Consider the following 21,046-nt stretch of genomic DNA (forward strand, 5'->3'; position numbering starts at 1 on the left):
AGACCAGTGACATGTGTAGACAGGAGTAAAGGGGTCTGCGCACTGGAGATAAGGCCAGAGGTGCAACCACAGCTGCCATTCCTTGGGGTTCCTTATGAACCGCACTCTGTGCTGAGTGCTTTACATGCATTATCTCATGAGATTTCCCCACAACCTTATGAAGTGAGTGGTAAGGGATAAGAAAACCAAGCTCAGAGAGTTTACAAAACTTCCCTGGGGTCACACAGTTAGCAAAGTGGCCAGGCCTGGATTTGAACCCAGGGCTGTCTACTTCAAGGTCTGGGCTCTTCACCACTATGCATTATTGCTACCTCATCCTCCAGATCTGAGGATCAGGTATTAAGCTGGGGACTGACTCTGGAAGGGCTCTGAATGCCAGGCTCAGCCTTGCATAAAAATCACACAGCAACAGGCAGGAATCAGCAGACCTGGAATTAAGAAGCAGCTTTTAGCAGCTCTGCCACTCACCAGCCAAGGTCCCTTCTCTGAGCCTTGACGTCTCTAAACTGGAGCGATGAGGAATGTAAATGGATTATCGGCAGTGAGGGAGGGAAGACCCGTGACAAAAGGATTGTTGAGGAGAAGCCTGGAGATGTTCAAATATTTACTGAGTGTTGGGCTCTGGGAATACAACTGTGAACAAATCAAAACTGTGCACCCTGGACCCCCACCCAAGCCTGCAAGGGGCACAGCTTGGGAGAGCAGGGGAGGAGCCTCTTATTGGAACAAGCAAGGGCTCAGGACCGGGCCTGTCCCAGACTGAACTCAAATCAGCGAATCTCTCTGTGTGACCCTGGGCAAGTTACCTAGCCTCTCAGACTGTCCATCTTTACCACGAAGATCATCATTCCTCTTCTGACGACTGTTGGCTCAAATTAAATAAGATGTAATCATCTCCAGAGTGCTAGGCATACTGTGGGCACTCAGTTGACGTTAGTACCCCCTATGAAGAGGTATAAACGTTAGGCTCCGTCCTCAGCCCCCTTGCCAAGAAAGAGAACAGTTTCCTGGCTTTCATTTTAGCGGGGGGGTAAAACGATATAAATACCTATATGTTATCGTTGGCTGACCTATAATGCAAACTAGCAAAAGGTCTGTGGCCTGGGCAATGTAGTGCTGGGTCTGGGCTCAGGTCAAGACTCCGCGCCAAAATGTTGCCCCCACCCCCAGGGAATTCGGGCCCAGTCCTCAGCTCTGTGAGGGAACCACCCTCCCAGTCTGTTTCTCTGGCTATCAGCGCGGGCGGGCGCCGGGCGACAGCAGCTGTGGCGTCCCCTTTAAGCATCCAGCTCGTGTTGCAATCACCGCCTCGGGGACGGGTCCTTCCGGGGGGTGGAGCCTGTGCCTGTTGCAGCGACCAACCGAAGCGCGGCATTTTCCGCGGGAGATCCGAATTTCGCGGCACGCAGTTTCGCGCTAAAAAAAAAAAAAAAAAAAGCAGAAAAAAAAAAGCAGAGAAAAGCTCAAGGACTCGAGAGCGAGGCGAGAGGGAGTCGGTGCAATCGGTCCCCCTCCCCCGTCCGAGCGCAACGCGTTTCTGCTGAGCCCGTGGGCATCCCAGAGACCACTCCCGAACGGGGCCAGACCCCAGGTGCCGAAGCCTTAGGGGGCGCGGGGCCCTTGCTGGTCGCAGCAGCCCTCGCGGCGGGGCATCCCCTGGCCGTGCCGCCGCCGCCGCCGCCGGCGCGGGGCGATCTCCAAGCGGCGATCTCCAAGCACTGCCCGGCTCGGCGGCGGGCCAGGAGGGGAGGGTCCGGCCTTGCCCGGCCTCCGCGCCATGCCGCGGGCCGTGTGAGCCGCCGCGGGCTCCGAAGCCCGCAGGTGCCGGCGGGCGCGCCAGGCCCGGCTGGGGAGGGGGGCGCTGCGCTCGCCATGCTGCGAGGGCCGCGGGCCCTGGCTCCGGCCGCGGGGCCACCCCCCAAGGGGCTGCACGCGATGAGCCCCACGGAGCTGTGGCCGCCCGGCCTCAGCAGCCCTCAGCTCTGCCCGGCCACCACCACCTACTACACCCAGCTGTACCCGCAGACTGTGCCTCCTGCTGCGGCGCCGGGCACCTGCCTCGACGCCACCCCCCACGGACCGGAGGGCCAAGCTGTGCGATGCGTGCCTGCTGGCCGGCTGCCGGTAATGCTGGGGACCACCCCGCCCCCGCCCCCGCACCGCTTTCCTCTCTGCTTTTACGGGGGTGGGACGGGCGGGAGGGACGCCTGGGAGCTGTCTGAGTGAGGCAGGTCGAGTCTGGGGAGGGAGAAGGGGAGCTTTCAGCTTCCAGAACAACCCATTGCCCCAATATCTAAGTAGAAGAGCCTTTCATTTTCAGACTTGGGATGAAATAACCTCATCCATTGGGGTGGAATGGAATGAGCACTGGATCAGGAGTGTGGAGACCCAACGCCCTACACCCAGTGCACCCTGTGACCTTGGGGAAGTCTACGGAGTCAATTTGCTGTCATTCATTCATTCTTTCATTCATTGTTTGGCCCAGAAACAAGTACTGGGCACCTGCTATTGTCCAAGCACAGAACTGAGCCTGGGGATACCATGGGGGCTTTAAAATAGGGGGAGGTCTCTCAGGTCCAGTTTGGCTGAGACGCCTCATTTTCCATCAGGCCAACTCTTTCCCAATTATCTGCCCTAGGTCCTCCCCCAGGCCGTCTTCTGTCCCAGACAGCCAGTAGCAGGTGCAAGGTGGGGGCAGCCCTCTGAGGTTCCTGTTCAGATTGACTGTTCTTTTCTCAAAGCGGCAGGACCGTTGCCAGGGAGGGCCCAAAGTGTGGTGGCACCAGGCACAGGGTGTGTTTTTTGGGAGTGGAATTCCTGGAGCCCGTGAGAATCGAAACAACCATAGGGTGGGGTGGAGTTGGAAGAGCCCTGGGAGGTGGGGGTGATAGTTAGAGAGCCTGATTTCTGGTCCTGATTGCCGCTAATTCACTGTGTGTCCTTGGACAAGTCTTGGCCCTGGTCTGGGCGTCAGTTTCCTTGTCTTGAAAATGTGTGCGTGCACGGAGTAGCTGTGGGACTAACTCATCTCAAGTCTCTTCCAGGTCCTGGGTTTTGGAAGCAGGATCCAGGAAGGGGAGATGGGGATGTTGTAGGTTGGCTTTGTTGTGAGTGGTGAGTTAAGTTCAAGTACAGGGAGAAGACCACCCCCTCTGCCCTAGAGGCACTGATCTGACCTGTGTCAATCAGCAGGCTTGGCCTCCAGCCACCGCTGGCTGCAGGCAGAGAGCCCCACTCCCTGCTACTGGAATCCTGCTTTGCCAATGCTCAAGGCTTTAAACTTTCAGAACCCCTTCCTGTACATTATTTCCAACTAGGAGGAAGGCGGCAGGAGTGCTATTCCTATTTTACAAGTCAAGCAGCCAAGGATAACCGGGAGTTTTTACTTATCTTTAGTTCAGCATTTTACAGTCTAAAATAGTTTTCTACCCTATGAAGTGGATGGTTTTAGTAGCTCCATGTTGCAGGGGGAAACTGAGGCTCAGAGAGGGGATGTGACCTGTCCAAGATCATATAGGGAAATATATGACCCACAGGGCAGGTTATCATTATTAGTCTCTTCTCTGCAGCCTTGACTTTCCCCAGTACCACCTGATTTAGGAGCTGGGTGCCCCCAGGGAGGGTGCTCAGTGGTGGGCCCAGTCTCTCCTCTGGCCAGCTGCTTTCAGGAGACCCGGCAGAGTTTCAGTAACAGCTGTGGTTTTGAACTGCTTCCCTCCCAGAGGAGCTGAGTGCATCTGTCTGTACCTCCCTCCCGGAGGGGCTCAGTGATCACAGCAAGAATGGCTCTTTTACTGAATGCCTCTCGTGTGCCAGGCACTGCTTGGCACTCTTCACATTCCTTATCTTGGTCAAGATGCCAAGATGCCCGGGATGAGGTATCTTACAGATGAGGAACCTGAGCAGAGACATGAAGTCATTTGTCCAAGTCCTACGCCAAGACGCGAGAGCATCTCTTTGCATCAGACCACCCTACAGGCCTCTGGGGCCCAGAGCCCCCTTTCCTGTCAGTCCCTGGCTTCCCTGTGCCCCAAAACCCGGTGGGCAGGCCTTGGCCCCCTGCTTACTCATTTTAACAGGGTGTGACCTGGAGCAGCTCCAAACCCAACCCTGGGTGTGGCCACTTGTTTTGTGCCCAGGCTGCAAAGTGCAGGGTGAGCAGGATTTGTTGGGGAACTGCTGTTTAAAGGGACCTTAGGCACTGCCCAGGGACGGTGACCAAGATCAACGGCAGAATGAAGGCGGGAACCCAGGTCTCCTCACTCCCTGACTAGAGCTCTTTCCGGCACCTCTGGAGGAGGCGTGGGATGTTCCTGCCCCAGCCGGGCACATGGCCTCACTCTGTGTCATTCCTGCAGGAACCTGTGAAGAGGGTGGGATTCTGCAGAGTTCTCCTTTTCTTTTCATTTGTCTGTCTTTTCCAAATTTCCTCTGAGAACCAGGGAAGAAAATGAACATTTTAATGAACAACCGTACAAGGTGGGTCAGATGAGGAAATGTAGGCTTAGGGAGGCAAGGCAGAGAGTCCCTCCCAGGCCACCACGAGGCAGAGCGGGGATCTGGAAGCAAGGCTCTCAACTCCTTCCACTGGCTCCTACCCCCACCGTCTAACTTAGGGCTTAGGAGAGACCTGGCTCCACTCCCTGTGTGATTTCCGGCAAGTCACTTCCCCTCTGAGCCCCGGTTACCTCACCTGGCTGCCTGCAAGGGGGTGGTGTCTGGGGCCTCTGGCCCTCTCACTTCTAGGGCTGCCTGAGGAAGGAGCTCCGTTCTTCTCTCTCGGGGTTGGCACGGTGGGCTCGAATCTTAACCAGGCCTTTAAGAAACAGCCAAAGGGTCTGCCTAAGAGGGCCAGGTTGGAGCCGAGCTGGCCTTTGCCCTCAGCACGTCCCTGACGCTTTTCAGCTCAGCCCTGAACCTCCCCCTCGGTGGTGGCCCTGGTGCATTAGTGATCGCAGCTCCCCTGCGTGAGCAAGCGCTTTGCTGCCCCCTCACTGAATCCTCCAGGAGGGAGGAGCAGAGCACCCCCCTTTTACAGGTGCAGCTCAAGAGGTCAGCGGACTTGCCCAGCTCACCCAGCCTGGATGGGAACCCAGGCAGCTCTGACTCCAAGGCCTGTGCTCAGCCTCTCCTTGGTCCTTGTCCTCCTGGGCTTGTCCTCTGCCACTTCCGTTCTGCAGGCTCAGGCCCATCCATGATGAGCTGACTTTTCTCTGGGCAGTGCTCAGAGGTGTCAGAGAGATGTCCTCAGCTGGGGGACAGTTTGCTGCTTAGGGACCCTGACAGTGCAGGATAAGGGTGAAGGAGAGGAAGAAAAGGGAGGGGGCCAGTGTGTGTGTCTGTGTGAAGTAAAGTGATGGGGGCCGGTGGACATAACCAGGCCTAGGCTCAAATTTCAGCAAGTTCTGGGGCAACGTGTATGTCATGGAGCTGAACAGCCCAATACCTGGTTTTGGAGTCAGACAGATCTGGGTTCAAACTCTGGCTCTGCTCTTTGTCTGTGTGGCCTTGGGCACGTGGCTTAACCTCTGTGAGTCTCCATTTCTCGTCCACCGAGAGAGAGTGCAGTACTGAGTTAGGACTGATGAGCACGTGATAGGCCCTGCACAGGTACTCCGTTCAAGGCCCTCCCCGCCTCCCTGCTCTGCAGGTAGTGAGGTTCTTCCTGGTGTGTTCTGTGAACTCAGTAGGGGCTGGCTTCCGTCAGGTGAATGTGAGTGGGGCTGGGGAGACTCTGGGCTGCCACCCCTGCCTCAGGTAGAACTCAGCCTGACTTCCCTTCCTCTCCTTGTCCTGGGCTCACCAGGTCTCAGTTGCTTCAGCTGTAAAATTGGGATTCATGGCGTTGGGAAGATTCAGTGAGGTGATGAACATTGGGGCTTGGTCTAGGGCAGGTGGAAGGTCTCAGTGAATGATTAGGACTTTTCCTCTAAACAAGATGGGACTAGAGCAGGTCACTTTCCCTAGAATCTAGCATCTCACAGGCTGGGAGGTTAGAAAAGGAATATTTTCCAGAAGGACTTAAAGAGGAATGAGCAGGGAGATGTGGTGTTTGGATCATGTCCAGGTCTGGGTGGAGGTGGAGGGGAGGATCCTCTTATCCAGGCTCCTCCAACCCAGGAGCAGGGCTCCTCAAATCAGTCCAGGAAGACTTCCTGAAGGAGGCATGAGAAGGGGGAAGGGAGCTGACAGCAGGAAGAGCCATCACTACCTCCCACACGTGTCAGCCCACCTGTGCTCAGCAGCGGTTAGAAGTCTCAGCCCTGCTGAGCATGACCTCACCATCAAAAGTTAAAATAGACCTCTCTGTCCCAACTAAGGTAGGGGTGTCTGGGTGACTGGGGGAAGGGAAGAAGGAAATGAGCTCAGTGACCCCCAGAATAGTTTGTCTAGGAAGAGGCCGAGTTTGGATTTTAGGGAAGGGACTCTGCATTTCCTGAACACCTACTGAATGCTGAGCCACGGGTTGAGTGCTTTACAAACGTTATCTCCTTGAATCCTTACAACAGCCCCTGGCGGTGGGTATTTTCCACCCCATTTTACAGAGGAGGAAACTGAGGCTCCTAGATGTGGAGCATTTCCTCAAGTCACACAGCGAGCCTGTGAAGGAGCAGGGAGATTCATGCCTGGGTCCCTGACCTGTGCCCCAGTGCCCCAGCCCTGCCTCTGCCCAGCCCTAACAAGGAGAGAGGCCCCTTCCGGGCCAGCCCAGCTTCTGGGCGTAATTGAGGCCGGGTGGCAGTGGGGTGGAGAGGAGCAGATGGGTCTGTGGTTTGATTTCCCCAGCAGGTGTTTCCCAAGCTTGGCGGGAACAGGGAGGGGGGAGCAGGGGGACCTCAGCTGCTTGTCCTTAAGACACAGGGGAAGGATTCATTGTCTGCCCCTCTCAGCAAAGAAAGAATGGCAAATAGAGTCTATTCAGGAGGCCCTGGGGCCCTTGAGCTGGAGCCCAAACGGCGGGGGTGGGGGATGTTTGCACTGCTTCCCGATGCGGACACCTCCCTGGGGTGTGGCACTGAGCCAGGAAGTCCCCTGGGCCTGGGCGGATGCCCAGCCCCACCCTGATAAGGGCCAGCTGTGAGCCTGTGATGGGCACCCAGTCTGGCTGAGCCAGCTGCTTCTGCAGTGGAGGTGCGGACGCTCTCCCCAGCCTGATGTGCTTCAGGCCCTCCCCTCTCCTTCCTCACTGTATCAGCCTGGGGGAGGGGGGTAGAGAGGCGGGTGTCGGGTCCAGTTATTAAGGAAGCCTGTATTAAAACCCAGACTGGCTTTGGTAGTCTCAAGTGCCTGGGCCTCGGAAGATGGGAGTGTTGTGTGCCCCTCAGAAATAGGACTTCCTTCCCCTGAAAGCTCATTTTTCAGGTCACTGATATTTCCTTACCAGGTACAGTGACTTTTTTCACCTAGGACTGGTGGCAAATTGAGGCAGGCGGTGGCTGCTGGTGGCCTCAGTGCTTTGGCCCCAAGTCGGGGAGAAGCTAAAGGACGAATGATTCTCAAACGCTGCCTCTCTCCCCTCTCTCTCCCCAAGGCCAAAAGGAAGCTGGACCTGGAGGGGATCGGGAAGCCTGTGGTCCCTGAATTCCGGACTCCCAAGCGGAAATGCATTAGAGTGGATGGCCTCCCCAGCCCCAAAAGTAAGCCAGGCCGATGGGTTACCTAAGGGCAGGCTCAGGAGACTGGAGGTGCGGTGCGGAGGGGCAGAGGGCAGCAGCCCTGCCCAGATCACCAGGGCTAATATCTGTAGCACACTTTCTGGTTTACACAGCAGTTTCCTGTGCCTTCTCACTGGATCCTGCCAGGCAGGTGGATTATCCCCCTTTTACTGATGAGGCAACTGGAGACTCAGAGTTTCGGTGACTTACCCAAGGTCACACTGCTAGTCGGTGGAGTCAGGACCAGAGCCCAGTTTCTGCCTCTTGATATTTTCGGTCAATATTCTGGTTTGGGAGGGAGTTTAAGCAACTGCGTTAGGGAGGAATTCTAATTCAGGGGGACAGAGACCTAATAAAGAAGGTATGTTATTGGGTGGCAAGCTTGAGGGTCTGGTCAGGACTCTGTTCTCACCTGACTGGTCACTCCTCTTCTGTGAATCTTAGCTGTCTCATCTGCAAAGCAAGGCGCAGCTAGATCGGGAATAGCAAGAAAGTTTCCTCTCCAACTGATTAGTAGGGGCTGCCCAGAGCTCTTTATTGAAGGACCCCAAGTGCACTAATCAGTTAGTAATGTCTGCCATGAATGCAAAACTTGACAACACTGTCTGTGTGCCAAATACTTGCTGTCTATCTATTAAGGGATTCTAAAGTCCCCTTCTAGAGGAATCTGAGACTCTCTAAAATTCAGTTTCCACAACTAGTTTAGCCATTAACTTGCTATATGACTTGCAAGTCACTAGATTGCAAAAGTCTTCTTGTGGTTTAAGATGCTGCAGCTGAGATGTGGTCTTGTGACATCGACCTCATTAAGAAAGGGACCTTTTTCATGAACCTGCCACATGTGACATAATAGGACTGATTCCTCTCAGATAATCATTGCATGACACATAGAAAGAAAGAGCAAGTCTGTATGTCAGTGCTGTATGTCAATTATATCTCAATAAAACTGGAAGGGAAGAAAAAAACATGTCTATAAACATGTTCTTGTCATTCCCTCCCTACCCTAATTCCAAATTCCTCACATAACTGGCAGGATAGGGTAATGGTTAGGAAGGGAGACTCTGGAGCCAGACTGCCTGGATTTAAGTCCCAGCTTTGCCACTTTCTAGCTGAGTGAGTTGAGCAAGTTACTTAATCTGTCTGTGCCTCAGTATTCTCACCTGTAAAATGGGGGTGGTTACACACCAAACTTATAGGGCGCTGTAAGGATTAAATTTGTTATATATGGAAAGTGCTTAGAACAGTGAGCTACACACAGTAAGCATTTGTTGTTGTTAGTGGTGGTGGCGGTATGGCTGCCCTGAGCTTTGGTGGAAAGGTGCGAACCAAGAGTTAGAATATTTGGTTTCCAGCCTCGACGCTGCCCCCGATTGTGAAACCTTAAGCAAGTCACTTTGCCTCTCTAGTTATCAGATTCCCTGTTTGAACAATGGTGGTGAATGACCCCCTCCCTCCCAGTGCTCTGTAAACTGGAAAGTGGGTGCTTACATGGAGGGTGTAAACTGGAAAGTGGGTCCAGGTCAATGGAGGAAGTCCCCCAGGGGGCCCTCTCTGAGCAATGGCTGAGCGCCTTTCCTCGTCAGCCCCCAAGTCGCCTGGGGAGAAGACTCGCTATGACACGTCGCTGGGGCTGCTCACCAAGAAATTCATTTACCTCCTGAGCGAGTCTGAGGATGGGGTCCTGGACCTTAACTGGGCTGCTGAGGTGCTGGACGTGCAGAAGCGGCGCATCTACGACATAACCAATGTGCTGGAGGGCATCCAGCTCATCCGCAAGAAGGCCAAGAACAACATCCAGTGGGTGTGAGTGCCTGGGCCGGGGCCGATGGCACCAATGAGTGCGCGTGCTGTGGGTGGAGCCAGGGGCAATACCCTGAGGTTGTGAATGTAGGGGGCGGGCCTGAGAGCAACATCCAATGGGCACAAGTGCTGGCGGGGGAAATGAAGGGCAACATCCAATAAGCTTACACGCTGCGGGTGGAGCCAATGTATTTACGAGGGGGACGGAAGAGCAGGTGTATATGCTGAAGTAGTATTAGGAGAGCATGGCAGGGCCAGAGAATGATTTATAGGACGTGTAAAGGCTAAGAGGACCCCAGATCCTCTTCAGTCAGGGGTCCCAATATTGCCCTCTTCTAACTTAGGGAAGTCCTCTGGGATCTGCGCAGTAGTAACCCAGACTCCTTCCAGCTGAGATATAAGTACTACAGACTCCGTTCCTCACTTCTATAAGGTCTTAAAGAACAGACCTGCAACCCCTGGCGTGAACTCTAAGAGAACGCAGGCAGAGAAGTCCGGAGTGAGGTCACTCCAGCTCCCTGCCATTTGGGGGAGCCTGGGGCATAGGGTGGGTAGAGTTGAAAGCCCCCCAAAAGTTGTGTCAGGCCCTGACTTGTTTCTTTTCCCTAGCCCAACCCCCAAACATCAAGTTCCAATCCCTGGCAGCTCCCTGGGAGCTAGGCAGGACCACTGATTTGTACAAGCCAGGAGGCACCATCATAGACCATGTGAATGGCCTCTTCCTGGACTTTTGCCCACATTGTCTGTGCAGCTTTGCACAGCAGCCCTGGGGTTGGGGTCCCTGGATGTAGACTGAGACTGACACTGGGGGACTGCTCTGTCCCCAGAGGCAGAGGACTGTTTGAAGACCCCACCCGGCCTGGGAAGCAGCAGCAGCTGGGGCAGGAGCTGAAGGAGCTAATGAGCATGGAGCAGGCCTTGGACCAGCTCATCCAGAGCTGCTCTCTGCACTTCAAGCACCTGACGGAGGACAAGGCCAACAAGAGATATCCTCTTTGGTTGGGAGGAAGGGGTCCGGGAGCAGGGGGCCTGTTGCATGCTCATAACTACCCAGAGTTGATGCAGTACCTCCCTGCAGGGACTGATCCACCCTAGGGGTCTCGCATATCTGTTTCTTCCTTCCTCAGTGGCTTTTCCTCTTGGGTCTCTTGAAGTTACTTTCTCATTATAAAAATAAGACAAGTACATTTCTGTAAATCTGGAAAATGGAGAAAAGAAAAAAGAGCTGCCACCCGAACACAGCCATCATTCCTTAGCTACACACAGGGTGTGTGTTATTTAAATACTGTGTGTACCTGCTGTATACAACGTTTTATATTCTGCTTTTCTCCACTTAGTGTACTACCATAGGTGGTTTTTATGTTGTTACATGTCCTTCCTAACTATTTGGTTGGTCCACATGAAATTGCTGATGTTGCAGTTTTGTATGGTTTAACATCATATATATTTTTGTTTGTTTGTTTTTGTTTTGCCACACTGCACGGCTTGCAGGATCTTACTTCCCCGACCAGGGATCGAACCCGTGCCTCCTGCAGTGGAAGTGCAGAGTCCTAACCACTGGACCGCCAGGGAATATTTAAATGGTTTGAGAATGTCCTACTCAGACCACTATGGTTTGTTGATAAGGCCTAGAATGGGCATTTAGATCAATGCTAGATTTCGGTTTTATAAAGTGACATTGTGATGAATATCTTTATTTATTTTTATTTTTTTATTTTTTGGCTGCGCTGGGTCTTTGTTGCTGTGCCCTGGCTTCTCATTGCAGTGGCTTCTCTTGTTGCGGAGCACGGGCTCTAAGCACGCAGGCTTCAGTAGTTGCAGCACATGGGCTCAGTAGTTGAGGCACATGGGCCCTAGAGTGCGAGGGCTCAGTAGTTGCGGCACTCGGGCTCTAGGGTGTGCGGGCTCCAGTAGTTGTGGCGCACGGACTTAGTTGCTCTGCAGCATGTGGGATCTTCCCGGACCAGGGCTCGAACCCGTGTCCCCTGCATTGGCAGAAGGATTCTTAACCCCTGTGCCAACAGGGAAGTCCCAAATATCTTTATAGATAGAAACTTTTCTCAAGTTTTTTACTTATTTCCCTAGGTTAGATTCCTAGGATTGAAACAATGAGGTCAAAGAGCATAGACTTTGCAATGGCTTTACATATACTTTCTGCAAATGGTTGGACCATCTAATTGGTATTTGGATCTGACCTTGTATTTCTGGAAGGATAGTAGGCATTGTGAGAAATATAAAGAAATAAGACATGTCTTCCTGCCCTCTCAGAGCTAAAAATCTAGCTTGGTAGATGAAGCCTTTATGTAAAAAGCTGATATAAGGCAGCATTTTTTTTAATGATTCATACCCCCATTTCTAAAGGGGTCCAAGGTAGTTTATGAGATTAAAAGAACAGGTTACAGTTTTGGGGTGTTCAGAGTCTTTGAGAGGTGGGTTAGATCCCTTCCGAGTAGGCCGGGAGTTTTAATTTTGACCAGACAGTCACTTCTCTTGACTCTCCTGCCCCTACACTGGCCTACGTGACTTACCAGGACATCCGTGCTGTGGGCAGCTTTAAGGAGCAGACGGTGATCGCTGTCAAGGCCCCTCCGCAGACGAGACTGGAAGTGCCTGACAGGAGCGAGGTGAGAGGGGAAGCATTTAGTGGAGAGCAGGGTTAGGAACATTCCAGACAGCTCTGCAGTTTCCGTTCCTGGCACTGCCTAGTCCGAAGCTTCCCTGGTCCATGCTGGTGGCCATGGCAAGACTGATGGTCTCCAAGCTGGGGCAGAAGTGGCGGAAGCTGGAAAGGGCATCAGGCATTAGGTACCAGCTGGAGAAAATCTCTGTTCCTGGTTCCTCTCCGCATCCCACCAGCCCCTGCGTTCCCATGCGCAAGCACACGTGCACTCACGCACAGCAATGTCAGTACTCACAGTAATCCTTCCATGTTAACCTAGTTTAAAGACCAAAATTCTTACACTCTCTATGAGGCTGTCTGTGCTCTGACCTCACCCACCTCCTCTCGCATGCTGACCCCCTTCTGTCTCTACTTCAGCCACACTGAACTGCCTGCCGTTTCCCCACCACACTAAGCTTGACCTCAGTACAAGACCTTCTCACACGCTATTCCCTCCAGCCGAAGTGCTCTTCCCTCTCTCTGCCTGGTTTACGGCTATTCATCCTACAGGTCGCAACTTGAACATCACCTCCTCAAGAAGCCTTCCCTGATTACCTCCAGACTTCATAACCACGTGTTCTTTTCCATCGCACTTAACCTCCATTTGCCGGGATATATTGGTGATTACATTATTATGTTCTGCTTCATCTGTTACAGTGTAACCTCCACAAAGCCGTGTTCCACCCATGTGGTACCCCCAGCCCAGAGTCTGATAAGGGCTCCAGAAATAATCTGTTTAGTGGAAAAGCATTAAGCTATATAAGGCCCATAGGGGCCGGCAAAGGGACTGCCTGGGCGCAGGCGTGGAAACCTGAATGCGATCGGCAGCGGCATGTGCGTTGCCGGTTGTGGCTCAAGCTGTGGGTACGAGGTGGGCAGGAGGCAAGGGCAGGAAAGCCAAGTGTCAGTCTCTTGGTTACAAATAACAGAAAGCCAAGTCCGACTGGCTTAAGTGAGGGGGACCCGGGGGGAACCAAGTGACAGGTCCAGGGGGAGATTTGGGGATTGCAGGCAAGGCTGGATGCAGAGGCTCAAACCGTGTCGTAAAGGTGGCCTCACACTCCATCTCACTCTGCCATTTTCTGGCCAACTCCGTTCCCAGGTGGGCTCTCCCCTTACCGTGGCAAAGATAGCTTTTATGATACCAGCTCAGACCTGAGAGTGGGGGAGGAGTGATTGCCCAAAGGAAAATCAAGGCACTCTCCCTAAAAGAAGGGGGTCTTGGGGCCAGACAGATGTCTACCACAGACCACATGGGGCAGGCCCAACACCCAGCTCAGGAGCCGAGCGTGCTCATGTGGACGGTGGGAGCCTCGTGTGTCCGTCCATACCCACTGAGCCATGAGTAAGTCCAGCTGCCCAGAGCCATGACCTGGCTTCTCTTCCTTCTCCAGGAGAACCTGCAGATATATCTGAAGAGCACGCAGGGGCCCATCGAAGTCTACCTTTGCCCAGAAGAGGTGCAGGAGCCCAACAGTCCTGCCAAGGAGCCCCTCCCCTCCACCTCCGCCCTCAGTCCCAGCCCTGGCCCCACCCAGCCCAGCAGCAGCATCAACCCTGGAATCACGGAATTCACGGCATCCTCAGGTGAGACCCTCTGTCCAGAGGGACAAGGGATGCCGAGAGGGACCAGCCTTAGAGTTTCCCTCCTCCTTGTCAGCATTTGTTGGGTACCTACCTTCTACCCAGCAGCAGGGGATACAGTCCTTCTCCCACACACGTGTGCATTGCCCTTTACACCTTATAAAGCACATGCACGTTCCTTGTCTCAGTGGGGAGTCTGTTGCTGCTCTGGGCAGAGGAGCGCCTGGGTTTGAATCCCACCTCTTCCACTTACCAGCTATATGATCTTGGACAAATTGCTTTACCTTTCTTTGCCTTAATTTATGCATCTGTAATTTGGGCATAGTAATTAATAGTATCTACTTCATAGCTCGTGAACATTAAATGAGTTAATATAGGTAAAGCATTTAGAACGGTGCCTGGCAATAACTGTTAGCTATTATTATCATTATTACGGCCACCGCCACTAGTACTGCTACTTCTGTAACAGCTCCTAACGGCAGAGCTCCTAACACTCAATAAGCCCATAGTAAATGGAAATTATAGGTTTTCTGAGGAAGGCTCAGCACTTTCTTAGGAGACAATAACTAAGGTGTTTTAACCACGACTGTGTACCAGGTACATCCATTATCACATTACTCCTCACAGCGGTTCTTGAGGTAGGTTTTATTGTTCCCAGTTTAGAGATAGATAAACTGAAACAGAGGTGATGGGACCTGCCCAAGGCCTCCTAGCTGGGAGGCAGCAGAGCTGTGTCTTGAACCTTGGTCTCCACACTCTAGCCCAGGGCTCTCTCCACGAGGCACAGAACAGATCAAGGAAGGACGGTGGCTGGGAGGTGGGTGGTAGAGCTAAAAGCTGTCTATGCCGGGCAGGAAATAGTATGAGGCCGTTGCCAAGGAGTAAAGAGGTGGGAGAGTCCCCGAGGTCTCCCCAGGGAGACTGGGAGTTGGACAGGAGTAGAAATGGGAGCCTATGAAGGCCCCTCCCCCAGAATGGTTTTTGCCCTTTACTGAGATCAGGTTAGATCGGCAGGATCCTTCGAGGCCATGTAGGCCAGTGTTCCGCTTTTGTTTTCTTAGCAGCAGAATTCCCCTAAATAGAGCCCTAGTGTTTTAAACAAATGCAGAGCTAGAACTGGTCTGGTGGAGGAAGCTTTTTGTGTGTGTGGTGGTGGAGGCAGGTGTCCACAGAACCCAGATTGCATTCCATTTCTTTAACTCAAGGGTTAATAAAACTATTGCCTGCAGGCCAAATCTGGCCTGTTTTTATATGACCCATGACCTAAGAATGGTTTTCACATTTTTAAAGAGTTGGGGGTTCGGCGTAGGGCAAGTGACGGTGTGACAGAGACCATACGTGTCCTGCAAAGCCTAAAATACTATCTAGCCCTTTACAGAAGTTTGTTGACCCCTGATTTAACTCAACACTTCATTTTACACATGAATAAACTGAGGCCCAGAGAGGACAAGTGACTTTCCTAAGGTCACACAGCAAGTTAGTGGCAGAGCTCAGACAAGAGCCCAGACTCCTAGTTCTTCTCTAGCCATCTCTCCTGTGTTCCAGCCCAGTCCCAGGACCAGGGCTGTCCCTGAACCGACCATCTGTCCCTCCGGGAACCTCCCAGTGCCTATCTCCCAGTCCAGACCTGTGCCCCACCCTGTTCTCTCTCCTCCTCCCACACTCTGCTTTCTCGCTGCTCCACTGTCAACAAGTGCACGGCTCTCCAGAGTTAGAACCTTCAGTTGTCATCTGAGACCTTGGGCAGAGGTGGAGGACCCTACCTCATAAGCAAGGACAAGGATTTTACCTCAGTTGTACAAGTTAAGAGGCTGAGGCCCGAAAAGCCTAGATAGAGGCTTACGGAACAGTAGGCGGAGGGGCCAGCCCAGAAGTCAGCTCTGTGCCAGGGCCCATGCCCTTGCTGCCCCTCTTCGCCCTGGCCACGTGGTCTCTTAGTGATGTCCCTGCTGAAAGGAGCAGGAGGAAGTTTTCCAGAAGGTGTACACACACACACATGCATTCGCACGTGCTCCATGTTCTGGCCTAAGCAGGGTCATTCTGAGATACAAGCACCAAGGGCCTGGTCCAAAGAGGAGGCCACTACAGTCTTAGGACCCAGGTTCCCATCCTAGTTCTGACGCCACCAGGGGAATCATTCTTGTTTGGGGACCTCGTTTCCCTCATCTGTAATGGGACGAATCTGAACCTGAGTCATTGAACATCTCTCCGGGCTGTGACTTTCTGACTTAAAACTACATGTGGCTGAGGGCACAGGAGCTGAAGTTGGGACGCTCGAGTGTGAGTCTGCATCTCACCTCCTTTGATGGGGTGACTGTGGGGGAGTCACTTTAACCCCTCTGAGCCTCTGTTCCCACGTCTCCAAAAAGGGGGACACTAAATAAAACTCCCTCATGATTATTGGGTGCGTCTCAGGTGATGATACAGCGTGAATGTGACTTTTTAAAAGCTTGTGTGAACTGGACACCTGTTATGTGTGGGTTTGGAGATATTTAAGTGAACATGAGCCATTCAGGGTGCAGTGGAGGCACAGATGTTACAAAGAGCAGTTCTCTTCTGGATGTGATACAGTGAGACAGAGAAAGAGGGAGAGAGAGAGGATGGATGGATGGATGGAGGGATGGATGGGAGGGGTCGGACCTGAGGTAAAGGCTCTCACATGTGATAGCTCAGTTACTGCTTCCACAACTCAGGGTGGTGGGTCCTTATTTTTCCTACTGGGAAAACTGAGGTGCCGGGTCCTGTAGCTGGTGAGGGGCTGGGGACTGAGCCCACAGCCTCTTCCTCACTCCCAAGCCAGGCCTCGTACTCTAACACACGCAGGCCTCTGCGATGTGCTAAACAAACATTTGATTTTTTTTCATTCAAATACTACATTTAATTGGCTTCTTTGAGCTTCAGTTTCCTCATCTGTGAATAGACATAACAACAGTGCCTCCCCCTGGGGCTTCTGGAGTGTCCAAGAAGGTGAAACAGGCCTCTCCTTGAGATCAGAGCTGACGGAGTAAGCCCTTGGGAAATGGGAACTATTTTTAAGGACAGCCTGCAGACCAGCTGTTCTTTATCTGCACTTACCATTTAAGCCTCTCAACAACCGGAGGCAGGTATAATCATCATCCCCATTTTAGGGTGAGGAAACGGAGACCTATGAACGTTGTCGCTTGCCCACAGTTACTCAGCTAGCTCGAGGTTGATCAGGCGGTCTGGCACACTGACATGGTTGTATTTTCAAAGCAATGCTTGGCTGGTAAGGAGCGACCCAGATGGTGAGATTCTGGGCGTCAGGGTGTATTTGGCAGGAGATTTCCGGCGCCCTGCTCCACGTGCCTGTGTAGGGAATCACGTCCTTACCTCTAAATGGAAATGAGCTGGTGTACTGAAGAGTAGGTGATGGCCAGTGTGTCTGGAGAGGTGAGCGTGAGCTATGGGAGGGAGGCGGGAGAGGGACCAGGAAGGAAGGCCGGGACCAAGTCGCGCCGGGCCTGCTCAGTCCTGGTGGGAACTTGGATTTTATTCTAAGCCACTTTTTTTTTGGCCGTGCCACTTGGCATTTGGGATCTAAGTTCCCCGACTAGGGATCGAACCCGCGCCCCCTGCATTGGAAGCGCGGGGTCTTAACCACTGGACCGCCAGGGAAGTCCCTCTAAGCCATTTTTAAGTCACAGCACAGACTGCAAAGGCCAAGAGTCAAAGCAAGGTGACTGGTGAGAAGGCTTCTGCAGGGGCCTGGGTGAGAGGAAGGGGCGAGCCGCAGATCACAGCAGCGGGACTGAAGAGAGACGGGGAGCTTAGAGGGTTGATTTGGTTGTGGAGGTGACCGAACCTGCTGCTGGGTCAGATGCGGGGAAATGGCAGGATTACAGGTGATTCTTGGGCCTTCTGGCCTAAGCAACTGAGTGGGCGGGGATTCATTAAATACAATGGGGGAAGACTCAGGTTTGGGGGAAGCCCGGGAGTTTGGTTTTGACGTGCTGAGTTCTGACCTAGCATAGCCATCAAGTAGCGATGTAGCAGGAGCCCAGAGCCCGGGGGGGGGGGGGGGGGGGGGGGCGGGGGGGGTGTCTGTGCCAGAGGCATCCACTTGGGGGCAGTAGATCTGTAGACGGATTTCAAGCCATGGGTCCCGCTGAGATCACCTGGCGAGGAGTGCAGCCAGAGGAGAGAAGAATCGGAGGATGGAGCCCCTGGGCTTCAGGGTTTAGAAGTTGAGAAGACGAGGAGGATCCAGGAAAGGAGACCAGGAAGAAGCAGCCAAAGAGGTAGGAAGAAAACCAGGAGAATCTAGTACCTCCGAAGCCAAGTGAAGATGTTTCAAGAAGAAGGGTGTGAACGACTGCATCAGATTCTGCCGGAATGTCACATGGGATGAGGCCAGAGAACTGACCCCTGGATTTAGCAACATGGAGGGCACTGGTTCAGACAGACCCCAGGTTGGAGTGGGTTGAAGTGTGAATAGTGGTGGGGAAGTAGGGAGTGAGCACGGGTACCTCTTAAGAAACTTCACTGTGAAAGGGAGCAGTACAATGGGCTGGTAATTGGAGAGAGTCATGAGGTCAGGGGAGAATGCTCTTTAAAGATCAGAGTTATTAGGGACTTCCCTGGCAGTCCAGTGGTTAAGACTCCACGCTTCCAATGCAAGGGACGTGAGTTCGATCCCTGGTCGGGGAACTAAGATTCCACATGCTGCATGGTGAGTCCAAAAAAACATAATAAAGATAAGAGTTATTAGAGGATGTCTGTGTATTGACAGGAATGATCTAGGAGAGTGAGAGGAATTGATGATGCAGGAAAAAGACATAGTGACTTCAGGGGCCAGGACCTTGATGGTGAAAGCGGGTAGGGTGACTGCAGAAGCTGGGGGTGGGTGTGGAGACAGGAGAGGGGAGGGGAGAGAGTGTGGGTGAAGGAAGGGGGCTGCTGGAGCTGGGGCGGGAAAGGGCAGGGTGTCCTGTGCTGTCAGGCGTGAGCCAGGGTAGGAGAGACCAGAGGCTGTTTTTGTTCTCGGAGGTCTGACCAGAGGCTTTCGGGCACCAGCATCAGACATAACCCTTGTCGATTTGTCTCCAGCACCAGCGCTGACGTCCCAGCAGGTCCTGCCACCACTCCCGCCGTCCCTTGTCCCCCTGGAAGCCACCGACAGCATGCTGGAGCTGCCACACCCACTCCTGCAGCAGACAGAGGACCAGTTCCTGTCCCCGACACTGCCGTGCAGCTCCCCTCTGATCAGCTTCTCCCCGCCCTTGGACCAGGACGACTACCTGTGGGGCCTGGATGGCGGGGAGGGCATCAGTGACCTCTTCGACACCTATGACCTTGGGGACCTGCTGATTAACTGAATGGCCCCTGCCTGCGCCCCGGCAACCCCTCCAGTCTCTACCTCCTCACAGGCAGACTGACAGGCCCTCTGCCTGCACAGGATGTGACACGAGGTGCTGCCCTCAGGGTATGGGGGTCCCCCCTTTTCCTTTCCTACCTACCACCTGCCGGCCAGTGCTGTCGGGGGAATGTGGAGGATACGGGGAAGGAGCCTGTCAGGGGTTGGGTCCTGTCCTTCTTCATGGAAACTGGGCCTGGGAAGACCCAGCCAGTCTTCTGACCTCTGATCTCTCATGTGAAGGGCCACAGGGGAGGTGACCAGGTCCAAGGAGAGTTCCCGCAATTGCCTTTAGAGGGGCAGTTAGGACCCTCAGTTTATCAAGAAGCACTTAATGCCTTTGTATTTATTTCAGGTTGAGTATTGTCTGTTTGCCTTCCCTGAGTTTTAGCAGGGAGGTTGTTCTAGTTCCTAGGAAGACGTCTCCTCAGACAGGTCCAAGGGCAGGCCGGGGCTTGCAGGGGCCCAGGCCAACTCCCTGACTCCCCCCAGCAGTGGGGGACCGGGCCTCAGGGGCCGTCCAGTCTGCTGGAATGCCAGTTGCACTTCAGCCTCCTAATTCTCTCAAGCGGGGGCTGCGGGATTCCTGGTCTCCTCTGTCCCAGAGCTGGTGCCAGGGAGTCAGCCCAGAAGAGCTCCCGGGGAAACTGGGGCACGAACATGGAAGCAGCTGTCCGCTGCTGTGGGCACCTTTCCTCCGTTGTTGCCTCTTGCTGGGACGGGGGCTGTTTTACACTGAGGACCTGGGCGGTAGAGACAGGCCCGCTAAGGACAAGGGTGAGCAGAAAATAAGAAACTGCCAGGAAGCACCTCTGCTGGGAGCTGCTGGTATCGTCCTCCCCTGCCCTGGAAGGATTTTTTTGGCCGCATCTGTTGAAGGGGGTGATTCTTTAAGGACCTCCCCTTCCCCCCAGCTCTCACACAGACCCCCAGGGACAGAAGTGACCACGGCTTGGTGGCATCACAGGATGCTGAAGGGGTGACAGGGAGCGTCTCCGTGGCAGACCAGACATTGGCAGCTAATGGGGAGACGGGCTCATGTTACCTCTTCCGGCTTAGGGTCCTAAGAAGGTCTTTTGGCCTCACCCCATCCCCCAGAGACTTGACCATCCCACATTGTCCCCGTAGCCCAGCTGGGTATGGGGCAGTCAGCTCTCCTCCCCCGCCCAGCTTGGGGTGGGTGGGGGGCTCTGGGCTGAACCAAGGCTGTACCTTCCTGAGAGAGGCAGCCAGGGGTGGTGGTCTGAGAGACCCACCACCCACCCTCAGGGAGCTAGGTTTCCTCAGGGGCTCAGCTGGGCAGCACTTTTATTTTTTTAAGTTTGTAGCATTAAGTTGGTCTCAAATATGAAGTTGGCTCCATGGGATTGCTCCTGAGCTGACCTACTGGCTTCTGAAGCTTGGAAGGTGGGCTTCTTTGGGGGTGGGGTCCAATGTGAGCTAATGCCCAGCCGGGGACAGTCAGGCCTTGTCATTGGCTCAACTTCCTGGATCCCCAAGTTAGTGGCCTCTCAGGAATGGTCACAGATACCCTGCTCTATAAACAGGGCTAGTTTTGTTATGCTTTACAGAAGTGACTTTGGTCTCTACTCTATAAACACTCACAGGGGTCTCAGCCGAAGGCAGTTTTGAAGCCCAGCATGCCTAGGGCCAAGGGACCACCTTGGCCCTTGGGTGGGGGGAAGGGGTGCTGCCTGGGATGTGGTTTGGGGCGGGTGGGGCTGGAGATGGCATGGCTGTTGTGAGGTCTCTGCTGGGCTGCCATCTAGCCATGCGCCATCATATCTGAGGACAGAGCTGTCTGACTTCCATGCCTTGGGCTCTGTCTAGAGCTTTCTCCTAGAATTAAATCATAGAAAAGGGAAATGAATTTAATGGTGAAGTCCAGCCAGAATTGAAGCTCATTCCCCAACGCCCAGCCAAAGGTCTGGACAGAGAGGCTGTCCCTTGGGCCCATGGCCTATATCCAGAGCA

At 53.7% G+C, this 21,046-nt stretch overlaps 1 protein-coding gene across 1 annotated transcript; it reads left to right on the forward strand.

Moving 5' to 3' along the window:
- Positions 1 to 1,872: 1,872 nt before the first annotated feature.
- E2F2 (E2F transcription factor 2) lies at positions 1,873 to 20,710 on the forward strand. Its single transcript, XM_030875150.2, has 7 exons — positions 1,873 to 2,124; positions 7,532 to 7,637; positions 9,239 to 9,458; positions 10,283 to 10,441; positions 11,965 to 12,079; positions 13,509 to 13,701; positions 18,766 to 20,710. Exons 1-7 carry the CDS (start codon positions 1,873 to 1,875, stop codon positions 19,032 to 19,034), a joined length of 1,314 nt encoding a protein of 437 aa, XP_030731010.1. The 3' UTR covers positions 19,035 to 20,710.
- The last annotated feature ends 336 nt before the right edge of the window (positions 20,711 to 21,046 follow it).

The sequence above is a fragment of the Globicephala melas genome, chromosome 1 (assembly GCF_963455315.2).
Source record: "Globicephala melas chromosome 1, mGloMel1.2, whole genome shotgun sequence".
NCBI classification, from domain to species: domain Eukaryota; kingdom Metazoa; phylum Chordata; class Mammalia; order Artiodactyla; family Delphinidae; genus Globicephala; species Globicephala melas.